Source organism: Cervus canadensis, chromosome X (assembly GCF_019320065.1).
Source record: "Cervus canadensis isolate Bull #8, Minnesota chromosome X, ASM1932006v1, whole genome shotgun sequence".
NCBI lineage: Eukaryota > Metazoa > Chordata > Mammalia > Artiodactyla > Cervidae > Cervus > Cervus canadensis.
Window position 1 is genome coordinate 143421296 of NC_057419.1, and position 17968 is coordinate 143439263.

Here is a 17968-nt window from a genome sequence, read left to right on the forward strand (position 1 = left end):
GGTTCTGTGTATCCACAGCCACATGAGGCCCTGGAAGCCCTGGGAGGTGAAGTTCAGCTGTCTGTCCTTCTGACAGCCACTGTCTTCTGGCATGGCTGGAATCCAGAATTTTGTCCTTGAAATTTGCCTTCTTGCTCCAACTCCCCCTTTGTCCTTTGCCAGCCTGCGTCCCCTAGAGAACCAAAATGTCACTGGTTGGTTGATATCACCACAACTGGAGGAAAGTGGTCCTCCAATGACCAGGCCTGAGCCACAGGCACACTTCTGGAATCAAATGTGAAGTCAACTCTCTCAGAATCACAATGGCCTAGAGAAAAGGAAAGCGGCAATTTTCCAGAGTGACAGTATATCAGTACAAAGAGAAGGAAAATGGACACTGGGTTACAAAACCCATACAAGTCCTCGACAGTGGTATAGACTTTTCATCAAATTCATAATCAAATTCCAATGTTTAAAGGAAAAAGACTGGGAAAGATTATTTCTTTTTTTTTTTTTTCCGTTAAGTTGTAGGAATTTATTTTAAATAACCTACAGTTGATTAAAAGGGAATTCATGATAAAAATAGAAGATACTTGAGGAAAGATGTGGGAAATGGACTCTGCACACACGCTAAACTAACAATGCCTCTAAAACTAATGATTATAGCAAAAAATGTCTTCACATTAAAATTCTGCTTTTTATGTGGTTTTTTTTTCCCCATTTTTTACACAATTACAAAAGAAAAAATAAAAGCCCTAAAATCTTGATTATTTTTCCTTTTTTTTTTTTGGACCAAATACTCATTTTCCTCTAAATTTTTTACCTGTGGAACTTTTATACAATAAAATCTTTCAAGTGAAAGACTGGGGTTTTAAATGAAAAAGATGGGTATCTGAAAGGGCATAGAGAATGCTCAGAACAAAGGATGATGGGAAAATGGTTTCAGTCACTGATTATTTATTATCCTTAGACTCGCTCACCCCTCATCCCTCCCCAGCCCCAATCTACACGATCTTTAAGATCAAGAAAAAGGTTTAAATATTTTAAAATAATTAAAAAGAAATAAAAATTCACATTTAAAAAGGAGCACTCAAGTCAGGAAATATTTTCCCATCATGCTTTTCTGTGAACAGGTGTCTGAACCAAAACACTGCCGATGTCACGACTGCTTCAAGTTTAATGAAAATTGATTCCCATGACAATAGATAGTGACAACTCTAACAGGTGCGTTGGGTTTTTGTTCTACTTAATTTTAAATTCCTGAAATGGGGAACAGGGGAGTTTAGGAATTCATTTCTATTAAAATATAGAAGTTATTGCAAAACCCTAACTGTAAAAACGCACCAATATAATCGGACTTCGTATACAGTAGCTAAGAGAATCCAAATGTTTCAGTGAAACAGTGAATTTGCCTGGCAGAACTCTTGACAAATTCCCATCCACTTGACCCCTTGAAAATAAAAACAAAATTCAAAACAAATCATACAGCTAGAATTTTGATATCTGAAATATTTTTAAATAAGTTGTCCATAGGACAACTGGCTCAGCTCTCCCTTATAATATCTTTTCTCAAAGATGTTGGTTAAGACTTGCTGCCTCTCTCCCTCAGGTGTGAGGGCAAGCGAGGCTCACAGTTTATCCATCTTTCCCAAACCACACTGTTCCTTTTCACAGAACTCTTGCCCCTCAAGACTGGCTAGAACTCGTAGTTCTCGTCAGCCATGTCGATGGCCCAGGCAAACTTCTCCCGCTGGGTTTTGTTGTAAATTTTCTCAATGGGGACCCCCCACTTCTTGCACCAAGCCACGGTGATCCTTGGGTCCAAATAATTGAGTTTGGAGGTTCCCAAAGCAATCTGTTTATTCTCCTCTCGGTCTGTGGCCTGAACTTCAAGCTTCATGAGCTGCTCCCCCAGTCTCTGGACAGCCTTCTTCTTTGACTCTACAACCTTCTTGGTCTTTGCATCCTTCAGGACTTTAGCATCAGCCTTAGCACTTTTCAGGTCTCTCCGGGCATCTGCTAGCTGCTCCTTCTTCGCATCAATCTTAGACTGCAAGTTCATCATGGACTTCTCAAAGGTTTTTGGTGGAGCCCTCTGATGGTTACAAAGAATTGCAACAGCTCGGTTGGCACGGTTATAAGACAGTATCTTTGCGGGGATGTTCTCATCAGGAGCTGTGAGTTCCTTTAGCTGCTGCTGTAGCGTGATGGAGGCATTGTATGTACGGAACACCTTGGCTGTCAAGCCCTCCATGAGATCCTGAAGATGTTTATTTAGAATACCAGTATTGAGTCTATCAAAAAGATCATCCTCAGGCTGTTTGTTTTCCATAAATAGTTGTAAGTTCTTAAAAACTCGTTTCTCAACGGGGACTTTGTTATAGTATCTGATTGAGTCCTTTCCCAGGAAGTCAAACTCCACCACGTATTCCTGACCATCCAACTCTGGGTGCAGATTGATGTGCTCCACACGAAGCGAGCAGCAACCTACAGTGTCCGCTGTTTCTCCTTCCTCCTTCTCATTGCCTGCTCGCAGAGCAAGCTTATCGATGAAGTACAGGGCTACAGCTCTCTGCCGGACTTTCATCTCTTTGGACTTCCAGTCTTCCCTATACTGGTTCCGGATCTTGTCCACACACTTCTTCAGCCTCCGAGCAGTCTCATATTTCTGCCAGTCTTTCTCACCCTTGATTCGTGAGCTGGGGTTTAGCATGATGTATTTAATAGAACCTTGGATGTTCTCTGTCCAGGAGACTAGCCAAGTAACCTTGTTATCATGTCGGACCTCTTTCCACTTATGACCTGGAGGAGGAGAAGGAACCTTGGCATCTTTGCTACAGTTGATGATTATATCCTCAGGCATGATTCGTCTCTTCAGCATGCCCATCTTGGGGTGGTTGCCACGGCCACGGAAGAGCCCAGGAGGTTCTATCTTGAAGTTGGCGATCCTCTCTCTGTGGTTATCCATAACACAAAAGCCATATTCTTTCAGTAATTTTTCATTCTCCTCTTTGATTTTCAGTTTCTCTTCCTTGCTCATCTGTTTCCGAGCTTCTGTCTGGGCTTTGAAATACTGGCTCATCTGGGTAAAATCACATTTGCTGAGGCTGGTGATAATATTCTTCTCTTCATTGGTCATTTCCTTTCTCCAGTCTTTAAAGAAATTTTTCCTAAATATTTCCTTAGTAGTATATTCATGGTCGAGCATTTTTGCAAAGAACGTAGCTACTTCTTCCGCTTTGGGGCTCAGCTTCATGACTTTACCATCATAGTAAAACTTGACGTTCTCTGGAAGAGGTTCATATGGTGGAGCGAATACAGGGCCTTTATGATCTAGGAATTTCCATTTGATGCCTTCAGGATAGCGTTCTTCTTCCCACCATTTCCATTTCTGCTCCTCTTCCTTCTTCGGCTTCTTTTTCTTGCTATCTGGCTCAGGAACTTTTTTATCTTTATCTTTATCCTTATTCTTGGTTTTTTTCAATTTACCATCCTCTTCTTCCTCTAGTTTTCGTTTCTTCTCTTTCTTGTTATCTTCTGTTTTAATTTTCTTAGGTTTATAATCAGCATCATCCTCATCCCGAGGTCTCTTTAATGGCTTTATATCCTCTTTAGGAGGAGCAAAATAGCCATCATCTTCAGGTTCATCTTTAATCCGTGGTGGACTAGAAAAGCCATTTTCCTTCTCCTTTTTTATTTTTGCATCCCCAGAAGCTTTAATCTTTTCTTCCTTTCGTTTTTCCTTGTCTCTGTCTTTGTGTTTGTCTTTATGCTTCTCTGAACTTCCATCTTTGTGTTTGGTTTTCTCCTTCTCTTTGTGTTTCTTTTCAGAATCTTTATGTTCACTGTTGCTGTGCGAAAGATTATTTCTTAACCTAACAGTGCGTGCATACTCAGTCACTCAGTCATTTTCAACTCTTTGAGACCCCATAGACTATAGCCCAGCAGGCTCCTCTGTCCATGGAATTTTCCAGGCATGAATACTGGAGCGGGTTGCCATTTCCTTCTCCAAGGGATCTTCTCCACCCAGGGACAGAACCTGCATCTCTTTCATCTCCTGCCTGAGCAGGCGGATTCTTTAGCATTGTGCCACCCGGAAAGCCCATTAATCTAATAGTGCAGACTATTTATTTTCCAAAATAAAGAAAATACTTATGTCAGGGACTTCCCTGGTGGTCCAGTGGTTAAGACTCCACACTCCCAGTGCAGGGGGCCCAGGTTAAATTCCTGGTGAGCCAACTAGATGCCACATGCTGCAACTAATAAATAAGAGCCCACATGCTTCACTGAAGATCTTGCATGCTGCAACTAAGACCCACACAGTCAAATTTTTTAAATGTCAAAAGTAATACCCACAATCACATGGTGTGAACATACTCTTAAGAACAGGAATGTATCATATCCTCACACGGATTATCAACGTGTATGATTTCTTTTATTGCTTTGTTGTTTAGTTGCTCAGTTGTGTTCTACCCCACAACACTATGGATTGTAGCTCACCAGAATCCTGTCCATGGGATTCCCAGGCAAGAATACTGGAGTGGATTGCCATTACCTACTCCAGGGGATCTTCCAGAATCAGAGATGGAACCCGAGTTTTCTGCATCAGCAAGTGGGTTCTTTACCCCTGAGTCAACAAAGGATGTGCTTACTCTGATTTACTGAACCTTTAATCAGTGAAGATGCACATTTACTTTCTTTCAATTTTAACACTGCACCACTTCCCAGGTGGCACAGTGGTAAAGAATCCGCCTGCCAATGCAGGGAACACAAGCTTGATCCCTAGGTCAGGAAGATGCCCTGGAGGTAAAAATGGCAACCCACTCGAGTATTCTTACTTGGAAAATTCCATGGACAGAGGAGCCAGGAAGGCTATAATCCTTGGGGTTATATAGAGTCTAACACAACTGAGTGAGCACACCTTATCTGCAGATAACCTGATCATCTCGGTTTAGTTCAGTCATTTCAGAATTGTCCAAGAGGCCTCCTTATCCATCACCAACTCCTGGAGTTTACCCAAACTCATGTCCATTGAATCAGTGATGCCATCCAACCAGCTCATCCTCTGCCATCCCCTTCTCCTCCTGCCCTCATTCTTTCCCAGCATCAGGGCCTTTTCAAATGAATCAGCCCTTCACATCAGGTGGCCAAAGTATTGGAGTTTCAGCTTCAGCATCAGTCCTTTCAATGAATATTCAGGACTGATTTCCTTTAGCATGGACTGGTTGGATCTCCTTGCAGTCTAAGCGATTCTCAGGAGTCTTCTCCATCACCACAGTTCAAAAGCATCAATTCTTTGGTGCTCAACTTTCTTTATAATCCAACTCTCACATCAGTACATGACTACTGGAAAAACCATAGCTTTGACTAGATGGACCTTTGTCAGCAAAGTAATGTCTCTGCTTTTTAATATGCTATCTAAGTTGGTCATAACTTTCCTTCCAAGGAGTAAGTGTCATTTAATTTCATGGCTGCAGTCACCATCTGCAGTGATTTGGGAGCCCCGAGAAATAAAGTCTGCCACTGTTTCCCCATTTATTTGGCATGAAGTGATGGGACCAGATGCCATGATCTTAGTTTTCTGAACGCTGAGCTTTAAGTCAGCTTTTTCACTCTCCACTTTCACTTTCATCAAGAGGATCTTTAGTTCTTCTTCACTTTCTGCCATAAGGGTGGTGTCATCTGCATATCTGAGGTTATTGATATTTGTCCCAGCAATCTTGATTCAGGCTTGTGCTTCATCCAGCCCAATGTTTCTCATGATGTACTCTGCATTTAAGTTAAATAAACAGGGTGACAATATACAGCCTTGAAGTACTCTTTTCCCGATTTGGAACCAGTCAGTTGTTCCATGTCCAGTTCTAACTATTGCTTCCTGACCTGCATACAAATTTTTCAAGAGGCAGGTCAAATATTCTGGTATTCCCATCTATTTCAGAATTTTCCACAGTTAATTGTGATCCACACAGTCAAAGGCTTTGGCATAGCCAATAAAGCAGAAGTAGATGTTTTTCTGGAATTTTATTACTTTTTCAATGATCCAGTGGATGTTGGCAATTTGATCTCTGGTTCCTCTGCCTTTTCTAAAACCAGCTTGAACATCTGGAAGTTCACGGTTCACATATTGCTGAAGCCTGGTTTGCAGAATTTTGAGCATTACTTTAGTAGTATGTGAGATGACTGCAATTGTGTGGTAACTTAAGCATTTTTTGGCATTGCCTCTCTTTGGGATGGGAATGAAATCTGACCTTTTCCAGTCCTGTGGCCACTGTTGAGTTTTCCAGATTTGCTGGCATACTGAGTGCATCACTTGCACAGCATCATCTTTTAGGATTTGAAATAGCTCAACTGGAATTCCATCACCTCCACTAGCTTTGTTCTGTGTGATGCTTCCTAAGGTCCCCTTGACTTCACATTCCAGGATGTCTGGCTCAAGTTGAGTGATAACACCATCGTGATTATCTGAGTCTTGAAGATCTTTTTTGTACAGTTATTCTATATATTCTTGCCACCTCTTCTTAATATCATCTGCTTCTGGTAGGTCCATGTTCTCTCCTTATTATCCAATTTCTCTCCTTTATTGAGCCCATCTTTGCATGAAATGTTCCCTTGCTATCTCTAATTTTCTTGAAGAGATCTCTAGTCTTTCCCATTCTGTTTTTTTCCTCATTTCTTCACACTGATCACTGAAGAAGGCTTTCTTATCTCTCCTTGATATTCTTTGGAACTCTGCATTCAAATGGGTATATCTTTCCTTTACTCCTTTGCTTTTCACTTCTCTTCTTTTCACAGCTATTTGTACTGCCTCCTCAGACAGCCATTTTGCTTTTTTGCATTTCTTTTCTTGGGGATGGTCTTGATCCCTGTCTCCTCTACAATGTCACAGAATTCTGTCCATAGTTTATCAGGCACTCTATCAGATCTAATCCCTTAAATCTATTTGTCAGTTCCACTGTTTTATCATAAGGAATTTTATTTAGGTCATACCTGAATGGTCTAGTGGTTTTCCCCACTTTCTTCAGTTTAAGTCTGAATTTGGCAATAAGGCGTTCATGATCTGAGCCACAGTCAGCTCCCGGTCTTGTTTTTGTCGACTGAATAGAGTGTCTCCATCTTTGGCTGCAAAGAATATAATCAATTTGATTTTGATGTTGGCCATCTGGTGATGTTCATGTGTATAGTCTTCTCTTGTGTTCTTGTAAGAGAGTGTTTGTTATGACAAGTGTGTTCTCTTGGCAAAACTCTGTTAGCCTCTGCCCTGCTTCATTCTGTACTCCAAGGCCAAATTTGCCTGTTACCCCAGGTGTTTCTTGACTTCCTATTTTTGCATTCCAGTCCCCTATAATGAAAAGGACACCTTTTTTGGGTGTTAGCTCTAGAAAGTTTTGTAGGTCTTCATAGAACTGTTCAAATTCAGCTTCTTCAGGATTAGTGGTCGGGACATAGACTTGGATTACTGTGATACTGAATGGTTAGCCTAGGAAACAAGCAGAGATCATTCTGTCATTTTTGAGATTGCATCCAAGTACTGCATTTTGGACTCTTTTGTTGACTATGAGGGCTACTCCATTTCTTCTAAGGGAGCCTTGCCCACGGTAGTAGATACAATGGTCATCTGCATTAAATTCACCCATTCCAGTTCATTTTAGTTCGCTGATTCCTAAAATGTTGACATTCACTCTTGCCATCTCCTTTTGACCACTTCCAATTTGCCTTGATTCATGGACCTAACATTCCAGGTTCCTATGCAATATTGCTCTTTACAGCATCGGGCCTTGCTTCCATCCCCAGTCACATCCACAACTGGGTGTTGTTTTTGCTTTGGCCCCTTCTCTTCATTCTTTCTGGAGTTATTTCTCCACTGATCTCCAGTAGCATATTAGGTACCTACCCACCTGGGGACTTCATCTTTCAGTGTCCTAGCTTTATACATTTTAATGCTATTCTTTACAACCCCGTGGACTATACAGTCAATGTAATTCTCCAGGCAAGAATACTAGAGTGGGTAGCCTTTCCCCCTTCTTCAGGGGATAACTTGATCATATCTGTAGATAATATGATGTAGCTCACAGAACTACTAAAATTATCAGCAAATTTGGTGAGGTAGCAGGAAACAGTTAACATTGGTGGGAGTTAAATCCTCCCCCAAAGACTTAACTAATTGTCCCCAAACTTTTCTACATTGATCTAAAACAAGATCAGTAGGTCATAAAGTTACAGCTCTAGTGTTTCTGAGTTGTTTGACCTTCTGCAAGTTAAGATTTTTACTTTGGGAGGAATCAGACCTACTGGTAAATGGTGGTGGGCAAACTAGAATTTTGGTGGGAGGGCACACTTTTGAGTAGCAACCACCTACTCTAGACCAATAGACTTTAAAAAAAGCAATAGAAAAGTGAATTTTTAACTAAGTTATTCTACCCTTTGCAGTCTATCTTGAGGACATAACCAGTCAGGCAGAGGATTATACAGAAGAATTGCACTGAATCATTAATAGGGAAAAATGGAAACATTAACCGTTTAACTCTTAAATTATGAAACTTCTTTTATGCACTCAAGTACTTGTTTTTGAAGAAATTTTAGAAAAAGCTTATATGTTAAATAAAAATAATTCATGAAAAAGTTCATCCTGAACTTGCAAAAATTAATTATTGTTACATATAAATGCCACAAAGAAAATGTTCCAAAATACTGACAGCAATTAATACTGAATGACAGGACATAGTACATTTTAATTTTCTCCCATTTCTTAAGTTGTCTTCAATTACAGTGTACTACTAGACTATCTGAAACCCAGAACCTTCCCTTGAAACCAAGGAAAAAGGCAGCAAACTGTGGAGGTGCAGTATTCGAAAATATATTCAGACACAGAATGATAGTTCAGCTTTATTTTTTGCTATAAGAAATACTGAAACACCCTCCTCCTCCAGCCAGAGGAAAACAACAGGGCCAAGAGTGACCAAAAGCCAATATAAGCAAACAGTTAGGCCCCCATAATAAATCAGCAACCAGTGTAGGAATCAATGCCCTGGGGAAGGATGCACTGCCTAGGTTAATCTTAGGTGCTCTTTCTTGGCCTAGGCTTAGGGATAACCAGGGGCACAAAGTGCCCTGTAATTGGTTGGTTGATCCCAAGCAACAGGAAAAGCTGCTTGAGACAGGAAATGATAGAAATTCAGAGCTGGCCATCATCTTCAGCAGTCAGTCGGTAGAAAGGTACATGCACATGGGTGTGCACTGGGATCCGGCCCTGGAGTCCTGAGACCAGGGATGCAGAGCAGGCTGTGCCTGCCCACCTGGGGAGGGAAGCAGGGACTGCTGTTGGGCCCACTGAGGATGGCATGGGGCAGGGCCTCCTGGGGTTCTGGGCACACAGACTGCAAGGACTCCAGGCTGTGGGCATGCCCTGAGCCCCTCAGAAGCACCGGAGGAACTGGCTAGACTCCAGGGCTGAGGGAAGGGCCCCCCTAAACACTGCCCAATCTCTTGCCCTCTGCTTGCACAATGCCTATGGGCTTTCCCTGTCCAGGAATAGACTTGAGGCTCTCCAGAGGGCTGGAGGTGCCAGGGGCCCTCAACTGGGAGGTGACCCTGTTTCTGTTGGCCTGCTGGGTGCTGGTCTGCCTCTGGGTCTGGAAGGGGGTCAAGTCAACAGGCAAGGTACAGCCAGGAGTGACGATGAGGCTGGGGCAGCACTGCCTGGGCATGGGGTACATCTGCCAGGAACCACTGGTGCCACGGGAGGTGACTGCATCAGGGGCTATACTTCAATCTGGCCCCGGAGCCCTACTCCCTGGCTGGAGAGTCCTCTTGGCCCTCCAAATCCAAGGCCAGCAGCCTTCCCCAACCCCCAGTGGAAGGGGAGAGGCATCAGCAGTGGCTGACCCTTCCCTGTGGGTGGGGCATCCCTGTCCCACCTTCCCACCCTCCCAGTTTTTGTCGATTTTGAGTCCCAGTCAGTTTTAGGATGTGCGAAGACCTGGTCTACTGCCTGTGTCTGTCCCCTGCTCTGTGGTCACGAGGACTCCAGCAGGGGGCCTGGACACATCTCTCCCTCAGGGGCCCCACTGCCAGGCTGGGGGGACATTTGTAAGGATAGCCGTGCTGTAGAAGGGAGTTCACTAGACTACAGTGGGGTAGAGGGCAAGAGGCCAAGACAAACAACCCACTAGTGTCCTCCTTCTGCCTACTCCACATCTGTACCTGTGCTCTTCATCCATAGTGATAGCTCACACTTGCTACAGTCCATGCATGTGCTCTCCATGTGTTCATCCATCAAGTCAATTTTCAGACAGTATTGCCATGTTGGTATGCAACTCTCTTCCACACGAATCACACACACCCTCTCATTCACCAACACCAGTGGCTCAAAGTCTTGTGCATTTTGGCTTCTCCATTTCTCAAAACTGATGACTGCAGTGCTCCATTAGGCATGGGACTTAAGTTGTGTCTGAATTGTGAGATCTGCAAAGGAAAATGATAATGCCAATGACAAATAATATGTGTGACAAGAGAGTGAAATAAGTATGAAGGAAAGACAGTGTATGATAGAATGACTTTCTCAGGGAGTTTACCACGGTGACAGGTGAATGGTTTTGAGTGAGTGTGACAGGGGATGTATGATTGGGACAGGAATTTCAAAGGACAGAGTATGATGGGAAGCGACTAAGATGCAGATGATAGTGATAGTGGTAGCGAGCCCCCAAGATGATAGATGATAACTTATCGTGTACAGTGAATGGTGAACGCTGCCACCAGATTTGTGGTCTCCAAAGGAGAATATTTAATTCCGGAACCAAGAGACACAATTTAATTCCCAGACAAAGAGACACAATTTCAGTCACTCAGAGCTTTGTGTAGTAGAAATTTTATTAGTGATAATGATAGGAAAAGCTTCTGACATAGATATCAGAACGGGACAGAAATAGTACCTATGGTTCAGGTGGTCCAATTTGAAAAGCCACACACTTTCTTGCAGGCTTTCAAAGGACAGGTGGCACTGATGGTAAAGAATCTGCCTGCCAATGCAAGAGACACAACAGACACAGGTTCAGTCCCTGGGTGGGGAAGATCCCTGGGAGAAGGAAATAGGAACCCACTCCAGTATTCTCTAGTTTAAGCAGAGCATTATATACTTTTCTACTAGCTGCTGAGAACAGATGAAATAATGTCTTAAGGATATGAAAATTTTGCCCAGACCCTTTTCTGTAACATACATCCTGGGATGACACTTGCAGGATATTAACCAGAAGAAATGGGTTAACCCAGAGCTCAAGGCCATGGAAGTTTTACCCAGACCTCCCATAACATACATTCAGAGCTCAAAAGAGCATGTCCTTGAGCAAGAGATTCTGCTGCCTACCACGCCTCCGTGTCTAAGGAAAAAGAATGTGAAAAACAAAGAATGTTCATATTCACCTCCTCCTTAAAGAGCCTTGGTCTCCCTAGCAACCTAAGTTAACCCTCTCACAGATACCATGACAGAGTGAGTGTGTGGCACACAGAGTGTCAGAATCTAGGAGAGATCGGGTGTGAGAGAGAATAAATGTGATGGAAAAAGCATTATAGAGTGACACGGGAATATGACAGAAAGGGTGCATGTGACAGATAATCTGACTCAGTACGAGAAAGCAAATCTGAGAGATAATATGTATGGAAAAAAAATGGGTCTGGCACACATGTCAGAGTGTGACAGGGAATGAAGCTGACCATGGGAGGCAGCAGCCTGGAAAGGTGGATAAATCCTCAGGGCCCATGTTTCCCTGAGGGCAGCCATCCCCAGGTCTCAGCCAGTCTGGAGGAAGTCAGAAACTTGACTTGGCTCAGAAGTCCAAGCCACGTTCTTCCCAATCAGTTTCATCAGTAATAAAGCTGATATTTAGGTTGAAATACATGTCAAGTGGGATGTGTCAAAGGCTGCAGATGCTTAGCTGGACCGCTTTGAAAGGAGTGGGAAAGGACTTACAGCTGGTGTGAGTGGATGGTTTCAGTGAACTTGTAGAGGAAATGATTCAGGTTGTCCAATTTATAAAGCCACACACTTTATTTCAGGCTTTCGAAAGACAGGTGGCGCTAGTGGTAAAGAATCTGCCTGCCAACACAAGAAATGCAACAGACACAGGTTCAGTCCCTGGGTGGGCAAGATCCCCTGGAGAAGGAAATGGGAACCCACTCCAATATTCTTGTCTGGAAAATCCCATGGACGGAGGAGCCAGGTGGGCTCCAGTCCATGGGTCGCAAAGGGTCAGACACGATTGAGTCCATACACACATATACTTTTAATTTAGGAGAAAGCAGAGGTTAGAGAAGTGGTTACAGTTCATGACAGAGCGAGATAAAACATGAGGAGGACTTCCCTGGGGTTTAAGTGAATGGGAATCCACCTGCCAGTGCAAGGACATGGTTCAATGCCTAGTCTGGGAAGATCCAACATGCCACAGAGCAACTGAGCCCATGCCCCACAACTACTGAGCCTGTGCTCTAGAGCCCATGTTCTGCAGTAAGAGAAGGCACCACAATGAGAGGCCTGTGCTCAGCAGCTAGAGTGTAGGTGCCCCTGGCAACAACTAGAAAAAGGCCATGTGCATCAACAAACACTAAGCACAGACAAAAATATATAAATAAAGTCAACATGATGAGCAGAGAGCAGGCCAGCTTCTCCATGTTAAGGGCAGTGTGGCGCTGGGCTAAGGATCCTATATGAAAGGCAAGTGGGAAGTAAAGCCTTGCAGTTGCTTACAGATGACTAAATGAGCTCTCTGTCCCAGGTTCTCCTGTGGGTGCTACAAAGGGGGAACCATGAGCACACATTGTTAATGGTTTTAGTTGTAGATTTAGCAAATATTAATAGATTTTCACCATCATCCCTGGAGAAACACCATGTCAAGGCAAAACCACAGTCACATGGGTACATAGAGTAGGTGTGGACATTCTGGTCAGACATGTGCGAGGAAAGCCCAAAGAAAGTACCGAGCAAGGCTCTAGCATGTTGACTTCTGCTGTCATCCATACATAAATGGAAACTCATGAATTGAGCAGACTCACCTGAGGGTCAGATATTAGGGCAGAAGGACAGTCAGTGGAACGTCTAGGTGGCTCTGACTCCCGCCTTTACAGGTGACACTGTGAGGACACCCTCATACACCCCCACTGAGGGGACTGGTCACAGTTTCCCAGGAGCAGAACTGCTGGAGTTCAGGGATATGCAGGCTTTACTGGATTCAGTTGTGCCAGGCTGCTCCCTGGCATGCTGCACCCATCTGAACTCCTACCATATCCTGCGACCTTTGGGGATTTTATCTTCTATAACTAGCCTATTTGTATCCTTTTTTCATTTCCAAAGCTAAGAATTGTAGTTATCTTCTTGATGATCAGCAGATTATTAAAAATATTGGTATATTCTTGATATTAATCTGTTATGAGCTTGAAACAATATTTAGGAAGTATTTCCCCACTCCTAACTTACAAGGATATTTTACTACATTTTGTATAGTAGTTCTATTTATTTGGTAACTCAAGGAACATTTTTTGCTGGACACCATTCCATTCTCCCATGGAGGTTCCAATCCAACTGGGAGAGACTGTCAAGAAACAAAAAAACAACTACACTAGGTAGCCTATGGGAAGGTGGTGAGAAATCTGGTTGGAAGTGCAGCAGGAGAAAAGAGAGGGAGCACGGGGAGGAGAGGTTTTCCATTTTCAACCGGGTGGTTGGGGTCGGCTTCATTGTGAAGCAGAGACTGAGTGAAGACTTGAAGGAGGTTTGGGAGTGTGAGGAGACCAGTGTGGCTGGAGCAGAGTGGGTGAAGAAGAGAGCAGCAGGACAGGGCCTGAGGGCTGACAGGTACTGAATGTGTAGGGCCTCGGGACATGCTGAGGGCTTGTGTTCAGAGTGAAGTGGGAGGTGGTGGAGGGTTGCTGTGGTTTGGATTGTGTCCCCCCAAAACAGATGTTGAAGTCCCAATCCCTGGAGCCTGTGGATATGACTTAATTTTGAATTAGGGTTTTGCAGATATAATTAGTTAAGATGAGGTCACACTGTTTTACAGTGACTATAATCCAATGACTGGTGTGTTTATAAGAAAGCCATGTGAACACACAGAGAGAGAGAGGCCATGTGAAGAATGTGGAAATGGAGCAGTCTGGCCTCATCCACCTTTGTGCCCTGTGTCCCTGAGGTCCTTCTGCTGATACTCTGGACCCAGAAAGTAAAGGTGGCCCAGATCACCGCCTGCCAACCAGGGTCCTTTTCTCTAATTGAAAATGGCCCAAAGCTTCCTGTAGTTACTTCAGACAAGATGTAGAGAATGAACAGATAATTCATCCAGGTGATTGATCAGTAATGACCAAAAATTGTAAACATTTCCTAACAGTCTGTGTAGGGATCGTCATGATTCATGGTATAGTGTGACTTGTAGAATCAGACACTGCTGTGTGATTTTTAGCCAGGCTGTTTATTAGCTTTGTGGAAGCTGGGGAACCATTTGACTCTGACCATCAGTGTCCTCCTGTGAAGTACAAATAACCCTTGGCTCCAGGGGCGGCTACAGGAAATGGATGAGAAGACACGGTCACATGGTTGGCACGGGGCCTGGCACAGGGCCTGGTGGGTGGCAGATGTCAGTGTTACTGTTGTCATTCCTGTCAATCATAGACACTGCAGCCTCTAATGAAACCGATGCTACATGTTTCCATGTAAGCAGTGAAATGCCTCTGCTACTGCTGGTTCTAGAGAGAGAGGATAAAACCTTGCTCCCTCCTTGTATCCAGTCTTAACGCACCATCAGCATAGCATCAGGCAACTTGAATGAGGCCAGTGTGCTAAAGCTTGTTTGCCTGCAAGAGGTGAAGAGTGCTAGTGGCAGCAGCAGATGCTGGCACTGTGTTTCTGCTGCCCCCTCCCTGGCGGTGTGGGAAGTGGCCCAGTGCGGGGGCCTCACCTGCTGCGACTCCGTGTTTGGAGAACCCAGAAGTGACATCACATTGAAGTGTCTATTTCAGATAGAAGGTGATGTGAGCAGAGCGTCCCTGGCCTTCACTTGTGGTGATGACTGGGCTGAGTAACCTTGGATTTGCCTAGAATTTGGCTTTGACTTACAGATGAGCCACCAGCACAGGGTGGAGTTTTGGCCAGGGGCTCGCTCCCCTCCTTGAAGCTTGTCGGGTAGAAGGTTGAAAAGAAAGAGTGACCAGATGGCCACAAGTCAGCAGAAACCTTCCTTCAGAACCTTTTTGTGTTGATCACTCAAAAAATAAGGCACCTTTGCTGGAGGGCAGCCCCACAGAATCTTGTAAACTTTAATATGTCTTTCAATCCAGCTGTCCCAGTTCTGAAAACTTAGATTGTGGGACTGTTTACACACAGTGTGCACAGAGAAGTACACAGAAAAGTCCATTGTGGTTTTATCTGTCATGGAAGAGAATCTGGAGATTGGCACATTCTAGGCCATCCTCCTGTGTTGTTAGAAGAAAGCGGTGGATCCACGTGTGTTGTCATAGAAAGATGTCGGGGATTGAGTAAAACACAAGTTACTGAGGTGTATGGGTGGTGTTACTATGCTGATGTGTGTAGAAAGAATCTACTTGAGTTTCTCTCTGGAGGATGAGATGGTGACACATTCTGTGTTGTATGTGTTTATTTTTACCTTGAGCATATATTTTTTTTTCATAAACCAAAAGAAGGTTAAAAAAAAGTCTCCTGTTTCAGAGTGGTCAGCCCCTGAGGAGCTGTGAACCCTTGATCAGGAGGGAGAGTCTGGGGCCCTTCCACCCACTGTTATAGCCGCCCTCATGGGAGATCCTCCTTCACTTTGTTGTTCACCCATTTGCTGTTCACAGTGAGCTTTCAGTCTTTGCAGGCAGAGGGCTCTGCAGGAAGGCAAAAGACTGGTAGTCCTGTTAGGGGTTGGTGAGCAGACCTCACATGTTGTCCAGTTTCTCATTCTCTTGGCCAGCCTAGTAGTCTGCTGGGGGGAGGCATTTTTATCCGCCAGAGGAGGTTGGAATGTGGAGGGACACTGAGGCCATGGCCTGTCTGATCCTCACGTGTGTCCTGCCTTTGACCAGTTCCAGTGTGATGGCCTCTCAGCCACTGGAGTTGCTGTCACAGCCAGGTTTGCAGAAATCTGTCTCCAATTTGCAGAAGCCGACACAGTCGATCAGTCAGGAGGTAGGTGCTGGGGACCCCATCACTGAGAAGGATGGCTCCATGTGAGGTGCCCATTCTAGAGGCCAACCTGAAGAATGACTTTCAAGAAGGACCCCAGATTCAGGATAGAATGTAGATGTCTAGTTTGACTCCTGTTGGCATAGCTCAAGGTGAGTAGCCTGGGCAGCTGCATGCTAAATCGGGGCCCTCAGTGTCTCCCTGGGAGCGAGAACCATAAGGAGATAGCCAGCATTAGGCCACAGGAGGTTCAACAGTCTGGTGAGTCTGGAAAATGAAACAAAGCAGGCACCTTCACTGGGTTTTCTTAGTGTCAGACTTTCTCTCTGTGTCTTCAGTATGCTGGTATGTCCTGTGGGTCTCCAGGGGAAGGACATTGTGGACTGCAGTCCCCAAATTTACTTGTCATTGGAAATATCTTTTAACAGACTATCTCTGGGGACTAGTGTTTCTCAGAACAAGCTTTGTGGACTATTGAGCTCTAATCCTTCATTTCTCCATGCATTTCAGACACCTCTCTAAACAGAAAGGCATGGTTTAATCAAGAGCTCGTATTGTACTCGGTCTGTTAGCATCTGTGGGTTACAGAGGCCAGCAGGTGATAGCTAGAAATCTGGACAGATACCGGGCACTCACTGGCTTTCTAGAAAAGAACCACTCTGGGGGGATCATTCATGGCTTTGCCAGAGGGACACCCTCCTCCAGCCAACGCTGAACTGTGCTTTCCAGTCAAAGGAAAAGAAGAAGAAAAACATCCACATGTGTGTGAGACTCCATGTTCACTGGCCTAAGTCCACTGGGGCCTGTGAATTAGTGGGTAGCGTGGAGTTTGTGTTTCTTGCCCAGATTTGAAACCTAGTGCAGTTAAGGGGCCTTGGTTGTTTCTGCAGCCCTGGCTCTACACCAGAGCTGGCTCTGTGAGTCTGTTAGAGATGAGCTCACTGTGTCCCCATCACACAGGGCCTGGCCTCCTGTGGAGAACGGGTTCTATGGGACTGTCAGGAGTTGGATCAGGCCCTGTCCTGGAGTCAACCCATGGCCCCTAGACTGGTGCTTCCTGGTTTTCCTGGCCTGCAGAGATGGTGACGGGAAGAGACCCCCATTGTTTTCTAGCTTTGAAACCTCATCTCAGAGGCAGTTCGACTCTGGGCATAGTAATTAAGCCTTCCTTGGCTGGCCCTATAGGCCTTCTCTTCCACTTTAGTGCCCTTGGTGGGTGAGGGCCAGGGGTCCTGTGACTGCAGACCCCAAGGGGTGGGTGTGGGATAACAGTGACCCGGGGCCTCTGCCTCCTGGTCTGGGGGCCCACCCTTGCACTCCCAGCTCTTCATCCCCACCAGGGCCTGTGGGCATTCCAGGCTACTCAGGGCAAGTCTATGTTAAATGTGTTGTTGCTCCTGGTCAGCTCTGCCTTGAAGGCTGGAGAGACCGCTGTCTGCCCTGAGTGTGGGTGGAGGTGGCAGTGGGGGGAGGATGGGAGGAGGGAATTATTTCATCTGGGATGCAATCCAGTGAGTGATGAGACATCTTGCTGCATCAGCTCGGTTTTGTGTGTCTTTACCTTCAGTTGTTAAGGCATGTTGCTGGGAAAGGCAGCTGAGCTCAGTGGTTAGGGACATGAAGGGGCTTTGGACCCAGGCAGGGTGGGAACAAGTCCTGGTCCTCCCTCCCTAGCTAGGTGTCTAACCCAGGTGACCCCAGTGTGCCTGGAAACTGGCCTGCATGTAGGGAGCTTTCAGCAAAGGTGCACCAAGCTGGCGAGCCCAGATGAAGGGGGAGCGGAAGGCTGGGCTTGCAGAGTTGGGCCTTGGAGGATGACAGTAGCCG

General features: G+C 44.9%; 1 protein-coding gene across 1 annotated transcript; it reads right to left on the minus strand.

The window, feature by feature from the left end:
- Positions 1 to 475: 475 nt before the first annotated feature.
- LOC122435778 (DNA topoisomerase 1-like) lies at positions 476 to 10196 on the minus strand. The gene is made up of 2 exons (XM_043459864.1): positions 10180 to 10196; positions 476 to 3854 (listed from the first exon to the last, which is right to left on the minus strand). The coding sequence occupies exons 1-2, from the start codon at positions 10194 to 10196 to the stop codon at positions 1676 to 1678; spliced, it is 2196 nt and encodes a 731-aa protein (XP_043315799.1). The 3' UTR covers positions 476 to 1675.
- Positions 10197 to 17968: the final 7772 nt, after the last annotated feature.